Source organism: Cebidichthys violaceus, unplaced genomic scaffold, assembly GCF_023349555.1.
Source record: "Cebidichthys violaceus isolate CVI_PGR_0920_01 unplaced genomic scaffold, fCebVio1.0.p SCAF_24, whole genome shotgun sequence".
NCBI lineage: Eukaryota > Metazoa > Chordata > Actinopteri > Perciformes > Stichaeidae > Cebidichthys > Cebidichthys violaceus.
In genome coordinates, this window is record NW_027176417.1 from 7,409,868 (window position 1) to 7,428,495 (window position 18,628).

Consider the following 18,628-nt stretch of genomic DNA (forward strand, 5'->3'; position numbering starts at 1 on the left):
GACTGTGGTGAATGACAGATCCACCGTCAGGACCGCAGCGCCCTCTTGTGGTCGCTCTGCAAACTGAAGTCTTGCTTGACTCATTACATCACTCGTCAGCCAGAATTAGATGGGTTCAGCTGCAATGGGTTTGATAAAAATAAATATGGCGCTCACTGTTCGATGGCTGAAGAGACATATGCTGACCTACATTTCAATGGCTTTCATTGTAAACTACCGAGTAGCACAGAGACAGTCACGTTAGTGGTTTGTAACAGAGATTGAAAAGAGTATCGTCTTTTTCCCCCAGGAATAAAAATCAGATACTGGGCCCCAGTTAACCCATTCTCCTCCCTCTTTCTGTGCAGTTTTACAGATCAAAGGCCCCGTGTTGGCAGTCTGGTACTATGAGAAATATGCAACATATAAGCACACAACTGAAGTATTAAAGACCCTGAAACTGGATTTTAGCACTCTTTAAAACTCAACGTAAGGGAGACGTTTGAGGATATTCTGTATATTTTACATTTTTTCTTTATTTTGTTTATTTTGACTAAATCCCACATACACAGCCCCAAATACTCACTAGAACACTAAATGTGGGCTACTCCGCTCCTGAAAGTAGTCCTCTTTGAGTTACATTTTCTAAAAACTACAGTGACCAGCTGTTTTAGGAAATTAAAGTGAAATACAATGTCTGTGGCTGATTGCTAAAGTTTTACTTCTTCACATCAATATAAACCAATAAGCTTTGGGCTGATGACAGAGACAAGAGGACTGAAGTCAGAAAGTACTAAGAGAGTACTAACTAAAAGCTCCTTGGTAAAATAAAACTAATTCTAATCTTTCCTCTCTGGCAGGTGAGCAGTTGGCTGACTCCACCATCACACTCACATTTGGCCCTTGAACTCTTCTCTCACGTGACCACGCCCCTTCCTTCACATCCAATCCTGACATGGAGCCTATCAAGGTCCAATCAGAAGGTGGACTGAATGTGACCCTCACCATCAGGCTGCTGATGCACGGCAAGGTACAAAAACACAAACGAGGGACTCTGGGCTCTTCTGTGACTATACGTTTCTTGCTTTTCTTTCCAACTATCAGAAAATAGATTGTTTCAAGGCTCCCTGTGGCACAAATACACCTAACATTGTTTGTTTGTGTTTCTGCAGGAGGTTGGAAGCATCATAGGAAAGGTATTTATCACAGACACAACAAGCAGACCATGTAAAGCATCACAACGCCTGTGGGAAATAAATCATAATGTGTCCTTTTCTTTACCTCCAGAAAGGAGAAACGGTGAAGAAAATGCGTGAAGACGTAAGTAGAACTTTTCTGCAAATATTTTTGACACACTTCATGTGTTTTTCCTCTCATAATTATGTGTGTTTTGTCCTGTAGAGTGGAGCCCGCATCAACATCTCAGAGGGGAATTGCCCTGAGCGGATAGTCACCATCACCGGGCCAACAGATGCTATTTTCAAGGCCTTTGCCATGATAGCCTACAAGTTTGAGGAGGTATAACATTCATCATATAAACACTACAAAGTACCACATTATACTGAGTCAATAGCACTGGGGATGCTGCAGGGGTGGAGGAAGTATGCAGACACTTTACTTCAGTAAAAGTACAAATATCAAACTGTAAACACTGTTACAAGCAAAAGTCCTGCACTGAAAATAAGTAAAAGTAATCAAAGAAATGCATTTCAGAATTAGATTGATAATATTATTCATGCATTCATGTTGTGAAGTTCATTTTTAACCATTTTGTATTGGACAGCAACTAATTGTTTTCCTTACGGAGTAATCTGCTGATTATTTTCTCCATTAAAGTGATTCGATTGATTATTTTGTTAATAACATTACAGAAAATAGTGACTCTTTCATAAAGTGTGTTTTGTCCCAATACAAAATTGTAAAAAAGAAATTTAATTAACAGGAAAAGAAAGAAACCCTCACATTTTAGAAGATGAAATTATGAGGTGTTTTGCATTCTTAAAATTGAAGTACAAGTAGAAAGTTGCATGAAAAGAAAATACTCAAGTACAATACAAGTACCTCAGATTTGCTCTTATGTGCAGTACTCTAGTACCAGTACTTAGTTACATCCCACCACCAGTATGCTTCATCGCCTGTACTGACTCGTCCCGAAGTGGAATACAAAGCAGGCTGGGCCCCGATATGTAGGACAGAAATGTGCTGATCTAACCTTGCAGCACATTTGAAAGTGGGCCAGTACTGTGTTTTGATTTAGGTGCCGAATCAGCACACCGAACCAGAGAGTCTCCGAAACACTACTAGGAACCTGTGCTAGGAACGAGTGCATTTATGCCAGTTTGGAAGAGAAAGAATATACAAGTAAAGTTCAGGAGTTCACATACTGGACTGTACTTAAACCCCCTTAGTTATCATTTAGAAGCAGTAGATAAATATATGATAAAGTGTTGTTTTATAACATAATAAGTTTATTAATGTCCGGTATAAGCATGGATAACTTACACATTTGCCTTTATACACAGCTGACAGAACAATAACTTAAGTTAAAGTAGCAGAACTTCACTCAAACAGCAGAAAACATTTCTCCAAAACCACCACTTCCGATCCAGTAACAACTGCGTTCGTCTGCTAACACCTGGTCTTTGCTGCCCTCAGGATATAATCAACTCTATGAGCAACAGTCCAGCCACCAGTAAACCCCCTGTGACCCTGAGGCTCGTTGTCCCGGCCAGCCAGTGTGGCTCACTCATCGGCAAAGGAGGCTCCAAAATCAAAGAAATGAGAGAGGTAGAGTCTCAAATCTATACTAATGATCTCAAATACCATACAAATTCAGATATTACTAGATTTTAGAGGCAATGCTCCTGTTTTGGAGGGATTGAACCAACCAGAATACTTCATTTTAAATGGTGCAGCCGTGAGACATTATAGTCATCGTTCATATTAGCTTTAAATCCTGCATAATCCCGTATGCTTTGTGCATATTTCCAAATACAAATTCCGATTGAATAACTGTTCTTCTTACCTTTAGTCCACAGGAGCTCAGGTCCAGGTTGCAGGTGACATGCTCCCCAACTCCACCGAGAGAGCAGTGACGATCTCAGGGGCCCCAGAAGCCATCATCCAGTGTGTCAAACAGATATGTGTGGTGATGCTTGAGGTACAGAAGGGAGGGGGGGAAATGAAGGAAGTGTTATTTACGCTGAACATTAAAATGCTTGATATGAAAGATGTAGTAGTTTGCCTACAGTTAGGATTAGTTACGATTTCAGCCAAATAAACTCACTTTTATTTAATTCATGCCATGAACAAAACACACAAGATTACATGCTGCATCATTTCCTGTTAAGTTGTCCGTGAGAAGGCAATATGAATGGCGGACTCCTCCACTTACAATGGAAACTATATACTAGCAAGGAAAATAACTTTAACACAGCTAGACGTTAGATCTGGTTGTATCAGGTGCTCTCTGAAAATATACCTATTTCTGTGATATCTATAGCTAATATAATTTCAAATGATGCATTTGATTTTTGGTGTTCTGACGTCTTGATTTGTCAATCTGGAAAGCACGTTTTCCCCAACTACAAATAAAGCAGAAACTAGCAATACAGTCCTATAGGTACATGTCAAACCGTAATAAGTCATAATGCTTTAATCAAAAGGCTCCACACTTTGTAGTTGTCTCTCTTTTTCTTGCACCATTAATGTGAACTATCTGCACAGCCAGTTCTCCATTGGGCCTTCATGATGGCACCAGCCATGGATACTAGGAGATATGTGACATGACTGTAAGTCTCCAGAATGTGGACTTTTTAAAGATATTTTAGAACACAGTATGAACAGTAGAGTCATCATTATCCAGTTGAAAGTGATGTTCCAGGTAAATCCAAGTTTAGTTGTGCACTGAACCACGATTTGGACATTTGATGTCAGCATGAACACGCAGTGAAGAGCACTTTTGTGTCACAGGATGTCTTCCCTAAAGGCACCGCCCCTCTATGGTTTCACTTTATGCAACTCTTTCTTTCGCTCTTTCTTTCTGTTCTAACACTCTCTCCACATCTCACCCCTTCTTCTTCCCCCCACTCTCTCCTCCTTTGCTCTCCTCAGTCCCCACCGAAAGGTGCCACAATCCCCTACCGCCCCAAGCCTGCCTCCACCCCTGTCATTTTTTCAGGTGGCCAGGTAAGAGCAGACCCACTGGGGGCGTCCACAGCCAACCTCAGCCTCTTACTGCAGCACCAGCCACTGCCTGTTAGTGTCACACCAGGTTTTTTTCACTTTTCCTCCCTCCCTTCCTCACTGCCCCCCACCCCCGCCGACCCCCCAGACAAGCATGAAACCATCACTGCTGTTTAATATGCCCTCACTGTCGCCCATCACCTGCAGCCACTCGAACCAGAACTGGGTTAAATGAAACTGGACAACTTACCCATTAATTGATGAGAACAGAGGCGTTGAAGGCGACTCCATGATAATTCTAAATGGACAGAGCAGAAAAACGTTTTACTTACTAAATACAGAAAAGCACTACAAACAATCAAAATAACAAAGTTACTTTAACTTTGCTATTTAACTAGTTAACTTACCAGGACAGAACCAATCTCGATTTTGGCTGCAGAGCTGGACTAACACATCTGTTGGCAGACAAACATCTGCTCATGTTGAGGTAAAAAACAAAAGTGACCCAGGCAGGAGAGCAACAGGTAAACACAAGCCAAAGAAGCTAAAAGGAAGCAGGTTAAATCAGGTGATCTGCAAAGGGAGGAACACTAGAGGGACAACTAGTGGACTGGATGTGAATGACAGGAGATGAGGACAAACGACACAGAACACTGAGGCTAATATCCATGGGAGATAGAGACAGTTCTAAACGCTACCAGTAAAGAACATCTCACATCCACTACAATCCTCCAGGCAGCTACAAATTATTATTTTCATCAATGCATATGCGGATTATGTTATTAATCAATTCATTTTATGGTCCACAAAGAGTAAGAAGACTGTTAAAAACAATGTAATTAATAGGCTGCAGAGAAGTCTTGTTATTTTTGTCGATAAATGACTTGATAAGCAACTAATTCATAATTGGTTGATCAATTACTTCAGCGCTTTATTTGACTACCTTTAGCATGCATCTGGTTAGTAATATATAAATGATCATAAGTATTCTCATCAATCAACAGGAAAGCTAGCCAGTATTTGAATTTTTATTTATACAAATTTCTACATCGGACATTTTTAAGAAAGCAAAACAATACCTTAATCTGGAAGTCTTATTTTTTCACCTAAATGTCTACATGACAATATTTCCACTCTACTGAACTCTGCAGACACTTAGCATGTTATTTTCTGTGGTTACAGCTCTGGTTGCCGTCTCAGACGATACATTAAATTAAATTTAGCTCAGTTCTGACCTCTGTGGCTCCTATAAAGCTCACATCCAATAGGTCAAGTCCCTTTACTCCTCTCAGGGCCGCTCCACTCCCTCCCTGTCTCCTCCCCACTGTCTGAGTTGTCCCTTATTGATTTAGTTCAACTGGATCTGATTGATGAACAGTAGGAGCACATGACAGGGAGTCTATAGTGCATGACTTTCTTGTAGTATGGCTAAAAATACAGCTTAAAAGATAAGAAAATGAGTCTGTAGAGTGCTTGTGTTGTAGAAATGTCAATTGTTTTTAGATTTAGTCTTTTGTTGTATAGTTTTAGTTTTGTCATATGCAAATCACATGACCTGAGTATTTATGTGGGCCCGTTTCGATGACGTAACGAGATAACAATAAGCTCTTCTCCTCATGTTTGCAGGCTTATACCATTCAAGGACAGTACGCCATCCCTCATCCAGATGTGAGTGTAACCCCATGAGGCAGTCAACACTGCACTCTCCATAATTCTGTCTCACTGCATCCACATTTCTCTCTTTACTCTCTTCTTCTCTACGCATATTAATATTAACTGTTAATATTAATACAGCTCTTTTTTTCTGATATGTAATTCCTATTTCTTCTAACTTTTCTGACCTGGCCTTTGTTTGCCATTACACCTCATGGGGCTTGGCCTGGTGGCTGGTGTATCACTTTAATTCAAGAGGATATAACAACCAACTGGAACCTGCTTTAAACCGGTATTCTGAATGTTACAGCCTAGTAACGCAGGTGGAACTTGGGCCAATTTGAAAAGTTCTCTTTGTTGCCGCGTTCGAAGACGTTCTGACATTCAAGACTTAAATGTCAGTTGACAAAAAGCATTTCAATTCAAATCAAAACCGGAATAACACAGTGAGTGAAGTGAAGCAGTCATAACAGGCTGCTTTGGTAGCGTGTTGAAGAAGATGGAGTTGCCCTTTCATAGTATTTAAAACTCAGTTATCAACTCAAAACATCTTCACTATGAAGAATTTCATTTCAGTGTCTTCAAAATACATGAAATGAGTCGAAGCTGACAGCAAAAAAGCAATGCTCACACCCTATATCCTAAACCAACCAATGTGGTCACATGGGCAATTTGACAACTCACTTAACCCCTCCCACAAACATTGATTGTCCAATCACAGTTTAGCAGGCCTGTCTGCTTTGGATTTCTCCACATGGAATGAGGCTGCAGTGGGAGTGATACTTGGAACAAAAAGAGTTGAGTGAGGTGCAGACTGTTTACCTGGGCAGCCTTGTTTGGTTTCCATGCAATGAAACTGCATTGTGAATTAACATTTGATTTTGACATATTACAAATAAGTTCCAAATGAATAAAGTGACTTTCACCCAGGAGACAAAGATTCTCCTTTAAAAAAAAACGAGAGACTTTTTTTTTAAGATATCCTTGCAGCTCCCCCCCAGTCCCAGGCCAAGTCCTCTATGAGCCTCTTCTCTCTCTGTCTGGGTCTTTGTCCTTCACCTGTCTGTGTTGTTACTTCTCCTCAGATCCTCTCTCTACTCTTGTAGCGTTTCGGACAGACCTGTGTGTTTGTGTGTGTCTGTTTGGGTGTGTGCGTGCGTGTGTTCGCGAGTGTGTATTTTAACGATGACCTCATAGCTCTGCTGTCCTCCTCCTCCCCCCCCCAGCAGTTGAGCAAGCTCCACCAGTTGGCTATGCAGCAAACCCCCTTTACCCCCCTCGGACAGACCACCCCTGCCTTCCCCGGTACGTACCCACCTACACGACGACCCTCTTTACCAAAGCTCCTTCTCTCGTTTTTACCTGTAGAGACAAAACACATTCTCTACCTCCTTTTTTTCTCTCTCTTCTTTTCCTGTCTCTGTCCTTACTCTTTTTCTTCTTCTCGTCGTTCTCCTCCTAATGGTCTCTGTGGTGCACTGCCATCTTTGACATGGCCTGCTGGTGGTCTGCTCTTGTTGATGTTGAGGTTTCTTTTGTTCTTTGGTTTTCCCTTAGTATCCTATTTTTAATGATGCAACTGCATCAGATCAGGTTTATTTTCCCCCTTTTAGAAAGTAGAAACTTGTCAGGTGATAGGAGTTTTATAGAGTGAATGCAGGCTCTGCTCAAGGCTGAGCCAGACTTTCCAGTGATACAGAAATTCTACTGGTCACAAGCCAGGGAATAAAACCAAACTCCAGAAGTACAGTTCATCAATGTGCCAAACTCTATTTTATGTCCTCTTCCTTCCCTCTCTTTCTGTGTGCTTCCTGTGTTCAGCAGCAGGTCTGGATGCCAGTAACCAGGCCAGTACTCATGAACTCACCATTCCCAATGATGTGAGTACATTTATCAGGATGTGTACAAATTCTTTATACTTTTCATTTTCCCTGACTGATAACACCTTTACCCAAAATGAAAGATTTGCCATTCAAAAACTGACAGGTCATCCATTTCTTAAATGAAAACAGGGTTCATTTTGCCTCCAGCACTACAAGTATTTAAAGACAACATTGTCGACAGTATTGAATAAAAACTGTCACTCTTATTCAGCAGTTTTGTAATTTGTGGCCCCTTTGTCAATTTGTCTTTGCCACCGTACCTTAAAGTAAACCACTTCTTTTAAAACATCTTGGCAGCAAACCTTTCAGAAAACTCATTAAGGTCAATGTGACATTGTGATCATATACCAACTCCTTCTTAAGTCAATTTATAGAGATTACAAAGATGAATCCAGGAATAGTTGCATGAAACAGAAACAAAGCACGACAGTGATCAGAATTTGACTGCCATCACAAATTCACAAATGTCGTTGGACCATGATGTCAAAAAAGTCTGGTTTATTATATTTTAATGTGGCTTCCTGTTGAAGCTTCCAGCGATACAATCTGACAGTAGATCAGCTGTGACTATTGAGAGCTCCTTCTCCACAGCAGAGATTAAGTACAGCCAAAGGCAGTCAGCTTCGTAAAGTGAATGTCCTTAATGGAAAAGACTTGTTTGACCAAAGTAAGAAATGTTAAAGTTATAGCTGAAAGGCTGACTTTGACTGGCTCATATACTCACACAGTGAATCCAGTCGAATATAGCGTCACAAAAAAATGTGACTATCTTTCATGGTTCTAGCCATCCTAAGTCCCATCCCCATTTTCTTCCCAGCTAATAGGCTGCATAATCGGACGTCAGGGAACCAAAATCAACGAGATCCGTCAGATGTCTGGAGCGCAGATCAAAATTGCTAATGCCATGGAAGGGTCATCGGAGCGCCAGATCACCATCACAGGGACCCCCGCCAACATCAGCCTGGCCCAGTACCTCATCAATGCAAGGTCAGAACTCAATGGCTGTTCAAGACCAGCCTGATCTCATTTCAAAAGGCGTCAAATAGCGAATTTATGTCTTGGCCCTCGGTGTCTGATACCAACGCACAAGGCATCTGTACGAGACCTACCAGGCTTTCAAGTAACTTCAATGTACACCCATCCAACCCATAGTTATCAGACGCTCAGAGCAACTGCTCCGTAAGTGAACAAACCTAGGACTTTCACCTAGGAGACCGCTGTTCATGCCAAAAGGTAAATTTGTATGTAAAGTAGGCTACATAACTGAAGTATCGTAACGAAAGCACCCAACCACACTTAACCTAAGTGACACCAAGGCGTACCGGGGTGTCAAAAAGTGACACCAAGGTATTCTGAACAAGCGTCCGTTTGGGATGAATTGGAAATGAGAACAGTTTGTAAAGTCTGGAGTGAAGAAGTCAAATGGAACAGTCAAGAGAAAAAAGTTGTACAAATGTTTATTTGAAATTTTGTAATTTTTAGGCAGCCTTTGAACATCTGGCCAGGGACAGCAGATGAAAACTAGCCTCTCTGGCTAACTCTGGCTCACTTACAGTTTCACTGTTGATTGGTGTGCATTGTCTTTGCAAAATAAACAAATACAAATAAATAAAAAATAAATGTAAACATGCAAACAACTGAAAGAAACAATGCTAAAACTACTTTATGTTTTCCCCAAATTGGGGGATAAATGCAGGCTGTTTTGTTAGGAAAATTAGACGTTTTCGCTTACTTCCCAATGATCCTCCTACAGGTTCAGAGACGTGGCGGCTATGTGGAACGACCCAACTTCCATGACCACATCCTGAGATCCCTGACTGGCTCCTCCGTTTGGCCCTTTCCAATGACAGACTACCGCAGACAACCCTGATGAAGCCCTTCGGACTCTGGCTCTGGCTCTCCGAAAACCCTGACCGCCTTCCTGCCCTGGTTCAAAGTTGTTTATAAGTCAGGGAGGGTTGGGCGATCATTTTGATTTCAGAGAGCCAAATTAAATACAAAAAAATAAGAATTACAAAAAGGAATTCTCTGTTGATTAGTTTTCTGTTAAAGCATGTTGAATGTTTATTAGGAACAACTTGTGTTCATCTTTTTCTTCTTCTCTCTCTATCTATTGCTTTCTCTTTCTCTCTGTCAGTGCTGCGTCATAGAACATCATTAAAAGTATAAACTTGTAAAAGATTGAGAATTTTTGTAGAACGTAGTTATTTGCATATTACAGCTGCGCAGTGATGCTATCGGCAGAGTGTGTGGTGGGATGTAGCCAAAGTATTCAATTTTGATAATATATTTTGAAAAGAAAAAAAAAATTGGACTGTTCTGCTTTTGTCCTAATTTGCATCTTTGTCTACTTACAAATCCAATCTCTACCCATGACTCTTTGCTGCATCACATGACCCTTTTAAGCCAATGGTATCACTCCTAGAGCCTCCCTTCTCGTGTTCATTTCCTATATTTACATTATTGCTTATATTGCATGGGTTCAATGTTGTGTCATTGTGCATTTCAGTAAACCTGTTCAGTGTATGTGTTCCTTCAAATGTTAGTATTATATCTTTGTGCTCCCGTTTTTTTCCAAAAACTTTTTCAACATTTTTGGCCATTCACGTCTAGTCCTACTTCCTGCCCAAATGAGAAACTTTCCAAAATAGCCTCCTTCTATCAAAACCGACTATTAGTATTTAGATGCATGAATGGCAATTAGTGAAAAATCAGTGGCTAAAACACGAACTGAAAATTAAAATGATTGTTTACTAACTTCTTCTTATTATTATACTGTATTTGTTTTGTACAAGGACTTTTGTGATTTAGCACATTAGTCAACTACGCGGCGCTCATGCAATAGACTATTCAACACTTTACTCTGGACTGCCTCTGATGTGGAGGAATTAGTTGGACTTAAAAGCCAAGTGTTGCGTCCAAACCTTTCGGCTTCCTTCCCTTGTATTCGAAAAATGTTGAGGTCCTTGAGAAAGCTTTTTTGAGAGCGAAACACAAGGGAAAGAAGCCGACTCGTCACGGCAAAGAGGCCTGAACGTTTGGACGAAGCCAAATGGTATTTTTTGGGCCAAGGAATGTTCAGGGGTTCATTGGGGGGGGAACCCACGGGGCCTGGGCGGACGTGACCACTCAGTCTCTTTTTCAAGATTGTTCATCTCGTCTTTTTGTTGTCATACGGTTGATTTGACGCTTTAGGTTTGAATGTCTTTTTATTGTCACGACTATGTCAGCAACTTAATTGTTTTTATTTGAAAAAGGACAGGTTGGATGACAATTCCTGCTTCACTGGTTTTCAGTAAAAACCAGCATGTATTTATTTATGGTGTGGTGATGCACATATGACTTTTTGGTTGTTGATCATGAAACTTAAGCCAAGTTAGTTTTGTCGTATTGTATTTAATTTGAGAGGGAGGTGTGGATGATATTTGGTATGGTTCAGTATTTCAACAATCCCTCACGTGTTTTACTGATGAGGATGCTCTAAATATGATTGGACAGCTCCAGTCTTCTCATTTCCGATCAGCTGAGCTCAATTAAGTTTTGACATAATACAGCTGTTGAATGTTATTGTCGAATCACATTATCTACTGTCCAACACAGCAACATTCTGCATTTCCGGTGTCTCAATTTCTTTATACATACCACTACTTCTGTTTTATTTCTAGTAGCCTATGCTGAGCTTAAAGGAAATGTTTGACATTTTGGTAAATATGCTTTTTCGAATACTTGTCAGATAAGAATTTTATTTAACAGCACTAAAGTTCACAAATTAACTTGATTAACTTTTTTTCCATCTTCATGCTAAGCTAACGTCCACTGCTTTTAGCCTCATATTTAGCAAAGAAAGAAAATAAAACTCTGAGGGCTTAAAATATAATGAAATAAGTAACATTCTTGACTTCAAGCAACCAGCTTTGAAGAGACTCCAGTTAGTTAGTAGTCCGGATCAGGAAACAGCGGGGTGCATAACCGCCCATTTACATCGATTTGTTGTTTTTACAATTTAGTTTTTGTACAAATTTAAAAAACACAAGTTAATTTTTAATTGGTGAGGTTTAGATGAGCTGGTAGGCAGATTTTGTTACCTTTGAACAGAGCTAGGCTAGCTGTTTCCCCAGTTTCAAGTCTTTATGCTAAGTTAGCTGCTAACAGTAGCGTCATATTAAGAGTACAAGGATGAGAATGGTATCAATCATGTCATTTAACGCTCTGCAATAAATTGAATCAATATATTTGCCAATAGGTCAATCTTTCCTGTAACTTAGGGTCTTAAGCGCTTCGATGACATAAATGTGATTATGTAAATGGACAAATGCTGTATTGCTATACTGAACCATGCATAGTCAATGATTATTCTGCAATAATTCTTACATTTTGATGTTAACTCAAGTAGTAGTGCTAGCATTGAAATTATGAATTTGTGTTTCTTTTTATTTTGAGTTGTCATAGCTTGTACTTCAATGGGAATGTTTGTCAAATGAATACAATTAAATTATGTTTTTGGGCAAACTTGCTTTTTAGAACAGTTAGCTAATACCTAAGAGGGCATTCTTTCCCAACAGTACTGTAACAGTAAAGAACACCCTCAAGGGTATTATGGCTTTTATACAACTGTTATCAGTGCATGTGTACCATTGAAATGTTTTACTCAAATTGGTACACATTTTGTAAGCATTAAAAACATTGAAAAACAAGGATTGCTAATGCTAATTAGCACAGTTGACGCTTGCATTTGACAAAGATCTTGTTGTGTGATATGAATTAGGTTGCTATGGCAGTGTGATTTCAATAACATCGATATTCATGTGTTACTCAGTGTTTGAAAACTGTATTTACATTTGAAACAAACTGCAACTAATGCAATAATAGGGTGCAATGTGCAATTATTTATTCAGTTATTATTAGTATAGATACAGGAGAACTGTGTAGCTTATTTAAAACACTTTTTTAAAATCCACTTTCCATGTGGCAGCAACAGCAGGAAAAAAAGAATGACTAGACACATTTTTTTTCAGCTTTTGTTTGTGTGTATTGCAGTTTGGGGAAAAAAAGTGATAGAACTTCGTAACTATTTTCGATTGATTTATTTGCTATGTGCAGATCTATATTAGTTGTGAGTAATTACATAGGTTTTAATTTCAAAGTGTTGGTAAGTATAAAAACAAATAAAGTTTAATTTTTTTCTTTCTGTGACTTGTTTTTCTCTGGTTTCTCTTTGCAGCCTCTTACAGAATATGAATGACTTCAGATCATTTCTACACGATTCCTGTGTACACATTAGAACCCGATGAACCATGAGCTAACAAGGGCTATGTCAAGCAAAAACACCCCTGGGGAGATTTTCATAGTTACTGAATACAGTTAATTTTTGTATGGCAAAGTGATTATGGTAATAGGATGATGAAGTTTAAAACTGATCTCTTTTGTTTTTCATCAGATAAATGTGTAATTTTGATTTCTCAAATTAGATGAAAAGGGCAATTAAATATTCCCAGTCATACAATTATTGTCTAAAGCATTGGTTGTAAAAGAAGGGTCCGGGGACCTTTGTGAGGTCTTATAGGAGTTCTGTGGAGGTATGCAGCAAAATTAGGAACAATTATACTAAAGCATTAACTATTTAGATTCATACTAATTATAGAATGATACGGATGAAGATTCCAAATGTTGCTCGCTCACACTTGTATTTCATTAGGTACACTACAGACAGTTATTAAAAGGAAAACTCCACCAATTTATCATTGCACTAAAACATTATCCATTTTTTCCTGCCTCTGTTTCCCTTATATGCCTATACATGTATTTCCATCTCTTTTTTAAGCTCCCTCTTAAAACTATCATTCAATCAGTGCAGTTCCTCTCCCATCCTCTCTCTCTGTGGTCTATTGAACAAACTTGTTCCTTTCATTCATTTCTCCATGAACCAGCCACACACATACACATGTATGAAGGCATTTGCCACTCTAGAATTAGACTGCAACAGACAGATGTGATCTAAGACCCAAATGGTTCTCCCCTCTGCAGTGAAAGAGTCATTTCAACATCTTGATACGAGATGGCTCGCCTTTGAACCTGCAGATTGCTTTGCCAAAATGAATGTTGGACATGCAGACCTCTCTCACACAGCTCTCCCAGAGCATGTAATACACCTTCTCATCATGCACCTATGTAGGAACTTTGCATGGATTAGGCCGAAGAACAACAGATACATCCATGAGACAACGTTCTCTTTCTCTAGCTCTGCTAATAAGACCCTGAACCTTGTTGTTGGGAGCATTTCACAAGGGAAAAGTTCATACACAGGATTTCCTCTTGACCTCAAGAGATATTTGGGAGGATAATTTGTACTGTTTCTGGATTTGTTTTAAATCTAAGAAGATCCTCAAGGAGAAAGCTGGTTTTAATATTGTTTGTGGCAGAGCAGCGAACGGCTTAAGACAATGCACCTGAAAAATATGTTTCATGCTTCTGAAATAGAGATGCTCACACGGTTAGTCGGATAATGTTTTCTGGATGTCAAGGATAGATTAAGACATTTTGATGAGAGCCAAGAAGCTGTGTGAGAAGTTGATAGGCAGGCCATAATCATTGGAAGAGATTCAGCTCAGAGCTTTGCAAGAGCCTGACTGAGGAAAAGTCATTATTTCACATTGTTATTGAATAATGTAATCTCACAAAAAAGGGCATTAATTTATAGCAAAAACAAAATAAATGTCAGCACTATAGCACGGTAGTTTCCCTCCGAAGCAGCAACAAGTTGCCACTGATTTGAATATACCCAACATTTAATTACTTCAACTATATCTCTTAATAAAACTATATTTATGTTTTGGTGTGGCAATACTACAATATCCATAAGCCTCAGCTGCCATTATTATGTAAATAATAATGGCTCCGGTCTCTTTATATTCTCTACGCAGAAAATGAATCACACTGCCCAAAATAACTCCCTCACCATCACAACTCAACTGGAGCCAGTGATTTATTTAATAGCATGATGTGACTGTGACATACAGCTTCCCAATGGCATTAGAGGCTCACAGTATAATCAGGTAATCTACTGTATTTAAGAACGATTTATCCATTCTTTGCTGTTGCCTATCCAACCATTTACACTGGGGCAAGGGAAGCAAACATCTCATTACAAGTTCTCACAAAGCCACTTAAAGAAAGGAATTTAAAAAAAATGACATTTGTTTCTATTCTAAAAAAAAAAAAAAAAGTAAGAACAAGTTATAATAAAAAAGGACATCATCAAATGAAGTGGCCAATACACTGTGCATCAGCTCTCCTCAGTCAATTTACCTCCAATAAAGGTTCAATAGGGGTTCGACCGACTGAGCTCATCCCAACAAGTAAAGGCGTTCTCTGCCCCTGCGTTGGCTTGGCATCAACGTTGGAGTTGGTCCATGCTTTCACTCAGCAATGCTGTAAGCTACTTACAGACAACCTTCTGTATAATGCAAAAGACTGATGTCAAAGCAATGAGGGAGACGACGTGCAAGTCGAAAAGTGTGATGACATCCCCGGCCTTTTTCCTGCTAGTGCAGAGCAATTGCAAACAGAGTGAGCAATGCAATGTCAGACAGTCTCTGCAGCGGGGAAGCATTATGAAATGTACTCAGCGTGGCTTTGAAGAGGTCAATATAGACTGTAGGGCAGCGCAGTGCTGCTTTCACAGAGTCTCTTCACAATGTCATCTGTAACAAAGCAGGCAGGAAGTGCAGATGGGGCAGAATGATGTTGAAACGATGGCTCTACTCAGAGGAAGTCTGTTGATGTTAAATATGTCTCAAGAGTTATGACAGTCCATAATGCTTACCCGACAAAGGTTCCCTAAATTGGCTCAGCTCCATATCATTTTGGGGAGGAGCAGGAATTTATCTAAGATGGGTCAGCAAGTCTGCCAGGAGTCCGACAAAGATTAGTAAGGGCGATAAACAAATGGCTTGGCAAGTCTCAAGTATCTTAAACATCAGAGAATATGAAGTAACTCTTTTACCTGGGACAGGTAAAACGCTTCAGTAGTCAATACAATCAATGAGTCTGCCTTTCAGCTAAATTGACAGGGCTGAACTCTGCACATTTAATCATGCAGGTGTTTTGCAAAGCGCCGGCTGCATTCAGGTGACCTTTGTGTCCCTGCAGCTGGGAGTACCTTCGTCGCTGCGGCTGTAAAGTGGTCTCTGTCGAAGTCCTCCATCAGGGCAGGACAATTGTAATCAATGTTTATGAAGAATGACAGTGTGACAGGAGGGGCAAACAATCAGTCAGCGGAGCATGAGGAGGAGGTGCTGGGTTATCAAAATGGGGTTCAGGGACAACTGAGGTAAGAGCTACAGTGGGATGCTTTTATACGTCTTATTTTATTTCATTTTAATTACTGATGAGAGGCTTTATTCTAAACTTCTGTTTTGTACCTCAATTATATCATATTAATGACTGTGCAGTATCTATTTGGATATGTATACAGCTGCCTGCATGAATATAATAAGGAACTGCATGCATGCACAAATAGGTTATTTACAACATGCTGCCCTTTAAATTGATTTTGTCCAATTGCTCATTGGTGTGCTGTTTTTACACTACACATTATATATACCAGACAGGGATACACAAATATGAAATGTGCAAAGCAGACAGAGGAGACCTCAAAACATAAAGAGGAAGCATTTAAAAGGTGCAGGTGAGCATGCAATTTGGATTTGATACATCAGTGGGTGCAGTGGAAGGAGCAGGTAGTAGGTGATAGAGAACTGTACAATAGGGCGGCAACAAAAATAATATTTTTTTCCAGAATTCAGCACATCAGTTAGTCTAGAGCAGCTAGACTGGCTCTGTCCAATAGAAACAAAATCCACCTACCAACACTTCTAAAGCTCATTAATCAATGTGATATCTTGTTTGTTTAATACGCACAAACCCTGGAGACCAAAAACAATATTGTCCACTGAAATATGTGGAGTAGAAGTATAAAGTATAAATACTTTTACATCCCTCCACCGACTGATTATAATAGCAAAGTCTTAATTTGACTATTTATTGCTTCAGCGTTCTGTATACAATGAGGAAAACGGTGATGAAAGTGTCTCATTTACTCAAGTGATAACTATAATTTAGACTGACTCGCAGGTTCAGATCCCATTTAACGGAGTGAGAGGATGAAACGGGACTACATCGGTGCAGCTGCTGCGCCTCTGCGCATATCCGCACACGCACACGCACGCACACACACACACGCCAACCGACACACAGCTGCTGCAAACCTGCACTGACAAGAGGTTGCAAACTGCGATCAAACAGTTGGATCCGGACCCCTGAACTGGCTGTAATCTCCGATTAGTGCCGCGTTTATTTGCAAAGACTAATTTGAGGTTTTCTCCAATTTATTTATTTATTCCTCGATATTTAATCAAAGACAAGAACAACCGTGAATGCACGGTGAGGTGAACCGGACAGCGTGGAGCTATCAGGTAGGTGTCGACTCAAATAACAATATAAACTCTTACTTACTTACTTTCTTTCTAGCGCTGGTGGTCATTTTAACATTATAGTTTGTCACCAACTGGGCGTCATAATTTATACGGTTATTGATTTATCGCTGCAAAAAAATGCTGTGTAAGACATATCTTTTAATATTCTTAAGTGAACTTTAAGAAACTATTATTTTTCCTTTTCGATTAATCATGCAATTAGTTTCTAGATTGATTAATGACTTAGTCCAGACCATTTGGGGTTTTATCAGAGCCTGAGGTGACATCTTCAAATGTCCAAAACACAACAAACTAAAATATTGATTTAATTAACATGGAGGATTGTATTACATTTAAAATCCTAAAATATTGTTAAAATGATTCATGCTGCCTGGCTCTTGATTATCTGTATTTTGCACCTCCAAATATATTTCTATAATATTCCTTTGAAGTTTTTTACAGCAACATTTAGGTTATCATTATTATTATTCTATGAGTCCTGGAGAAATCAGAAACTGAACAACTGACCTTAATCAAACTCAAACTCATCTTGATCAAAAAGCTGCTTATCAGATGCTTTTTGTTTCGTTATCTTCCATTGTTCAAAGTCGTTTTGATTTGGATTCTGACCTTTACTGTTCCTACATGCATCCCTGTTCATCTTAAAGAGTAGACCGTTTTTATTTAATCACAAACCACTCTTTGAAAGTTCATCTGCTGCATATTGATGAACACACACCTTGTTTAATGGTATCTTCTCATGGGGACAGATGCTGAGAGAAGGGACTCATGCTATGGAAACATATTATTATGATAATATTGAACTTATAGCTTTTCCGAGGAGGAGGAAAGCATCTGAAAAGGGGAGATGGTGTAGAAAGTTCACTGAATGTGCTCAAAAATGATATGGCCAGAGAATTAACATAAAATGATCAAAAGCATATATGAAGATAATAGTTGTGAATTTTGACATTTTTAGACTTGAATGGCAGCAAAAATAAAAAAATAAAAAGATTCCTGACAAGCTTTGACATTTTCTGTATCTCACCTTTTGTTTCTCCATCTTTTTATCTCTCTCTTTCTATCACAGGTTTCCTCCAACCAGCCATGAACACATGCCCCCCCCCACCCTGGATACACACATATGACTGCCCCTCCCTCCTCAGCTGCGTAGCACTCCGACATCTCATGTGGCTAGTATGCAAACCGTTGGACATTTGCTGCTTTTTGAGTTGCATCAGGGCTTGGTTTTCCATATGTTGAGATAAATGATGAGCAATGATGTCAGAGTGAACATTTAAAAAGGGCCCTGAGGATGCAACTTTTGCCATTAATGCTGAGACGAAGGCCGTGTTCTGACTGACCTCTGCATGAAAAAACTTTGAGCCCGGTGCCGCGATGCCAATGCAGAGGGCTCCAGCAAAAAACTGCAGGGTCGTCTGGCAAGAAAGTTAT

General features: G+C 39.6%; 1 protein-coding gene across 2 annotated transcripts; it reads left to right on the forward strand.

The window, feature by feature from the left end:
• Positions 1–934: 934 nt before the first annotated feature.
• Positions 935–9,508, forward strand: LOC137878995 (poly(rC)-binding protein 3-like). Of its 2 annotated transcripts, none has more exons than XM_068719545.1 (12): positions 935–1,009; positions 1,152–1,175; positions 1,267–1,299; positions 1,381–1,497; positions 2,635–2,766; positions 3,011–3,139; positions 4,093–4,236; positions 5,791–5,832; positions 7,047–7,122; positions 7,645–7,697; positions 8,518–8,687; positions 9,454–9,508. In XM_068719545.1, exons 1-12 carry the CDS (start codon positions 935–937, stop codon positions 9,506–9,508), a joined length of 1,050 nt encoding a protein of 349 aa, XP_068575646.1. The 2 variants fall into 2 exon arrangements, with proteins under 2 accessions (XP_068575646.1, XP_068575647.1); XM_068719546.1 differs by having other exon boundaries at positions 4,093–4,167; positions 7,044–7,122.
• Positions 9,509–18,628: the final 9,120 nt, after the last annotated feature.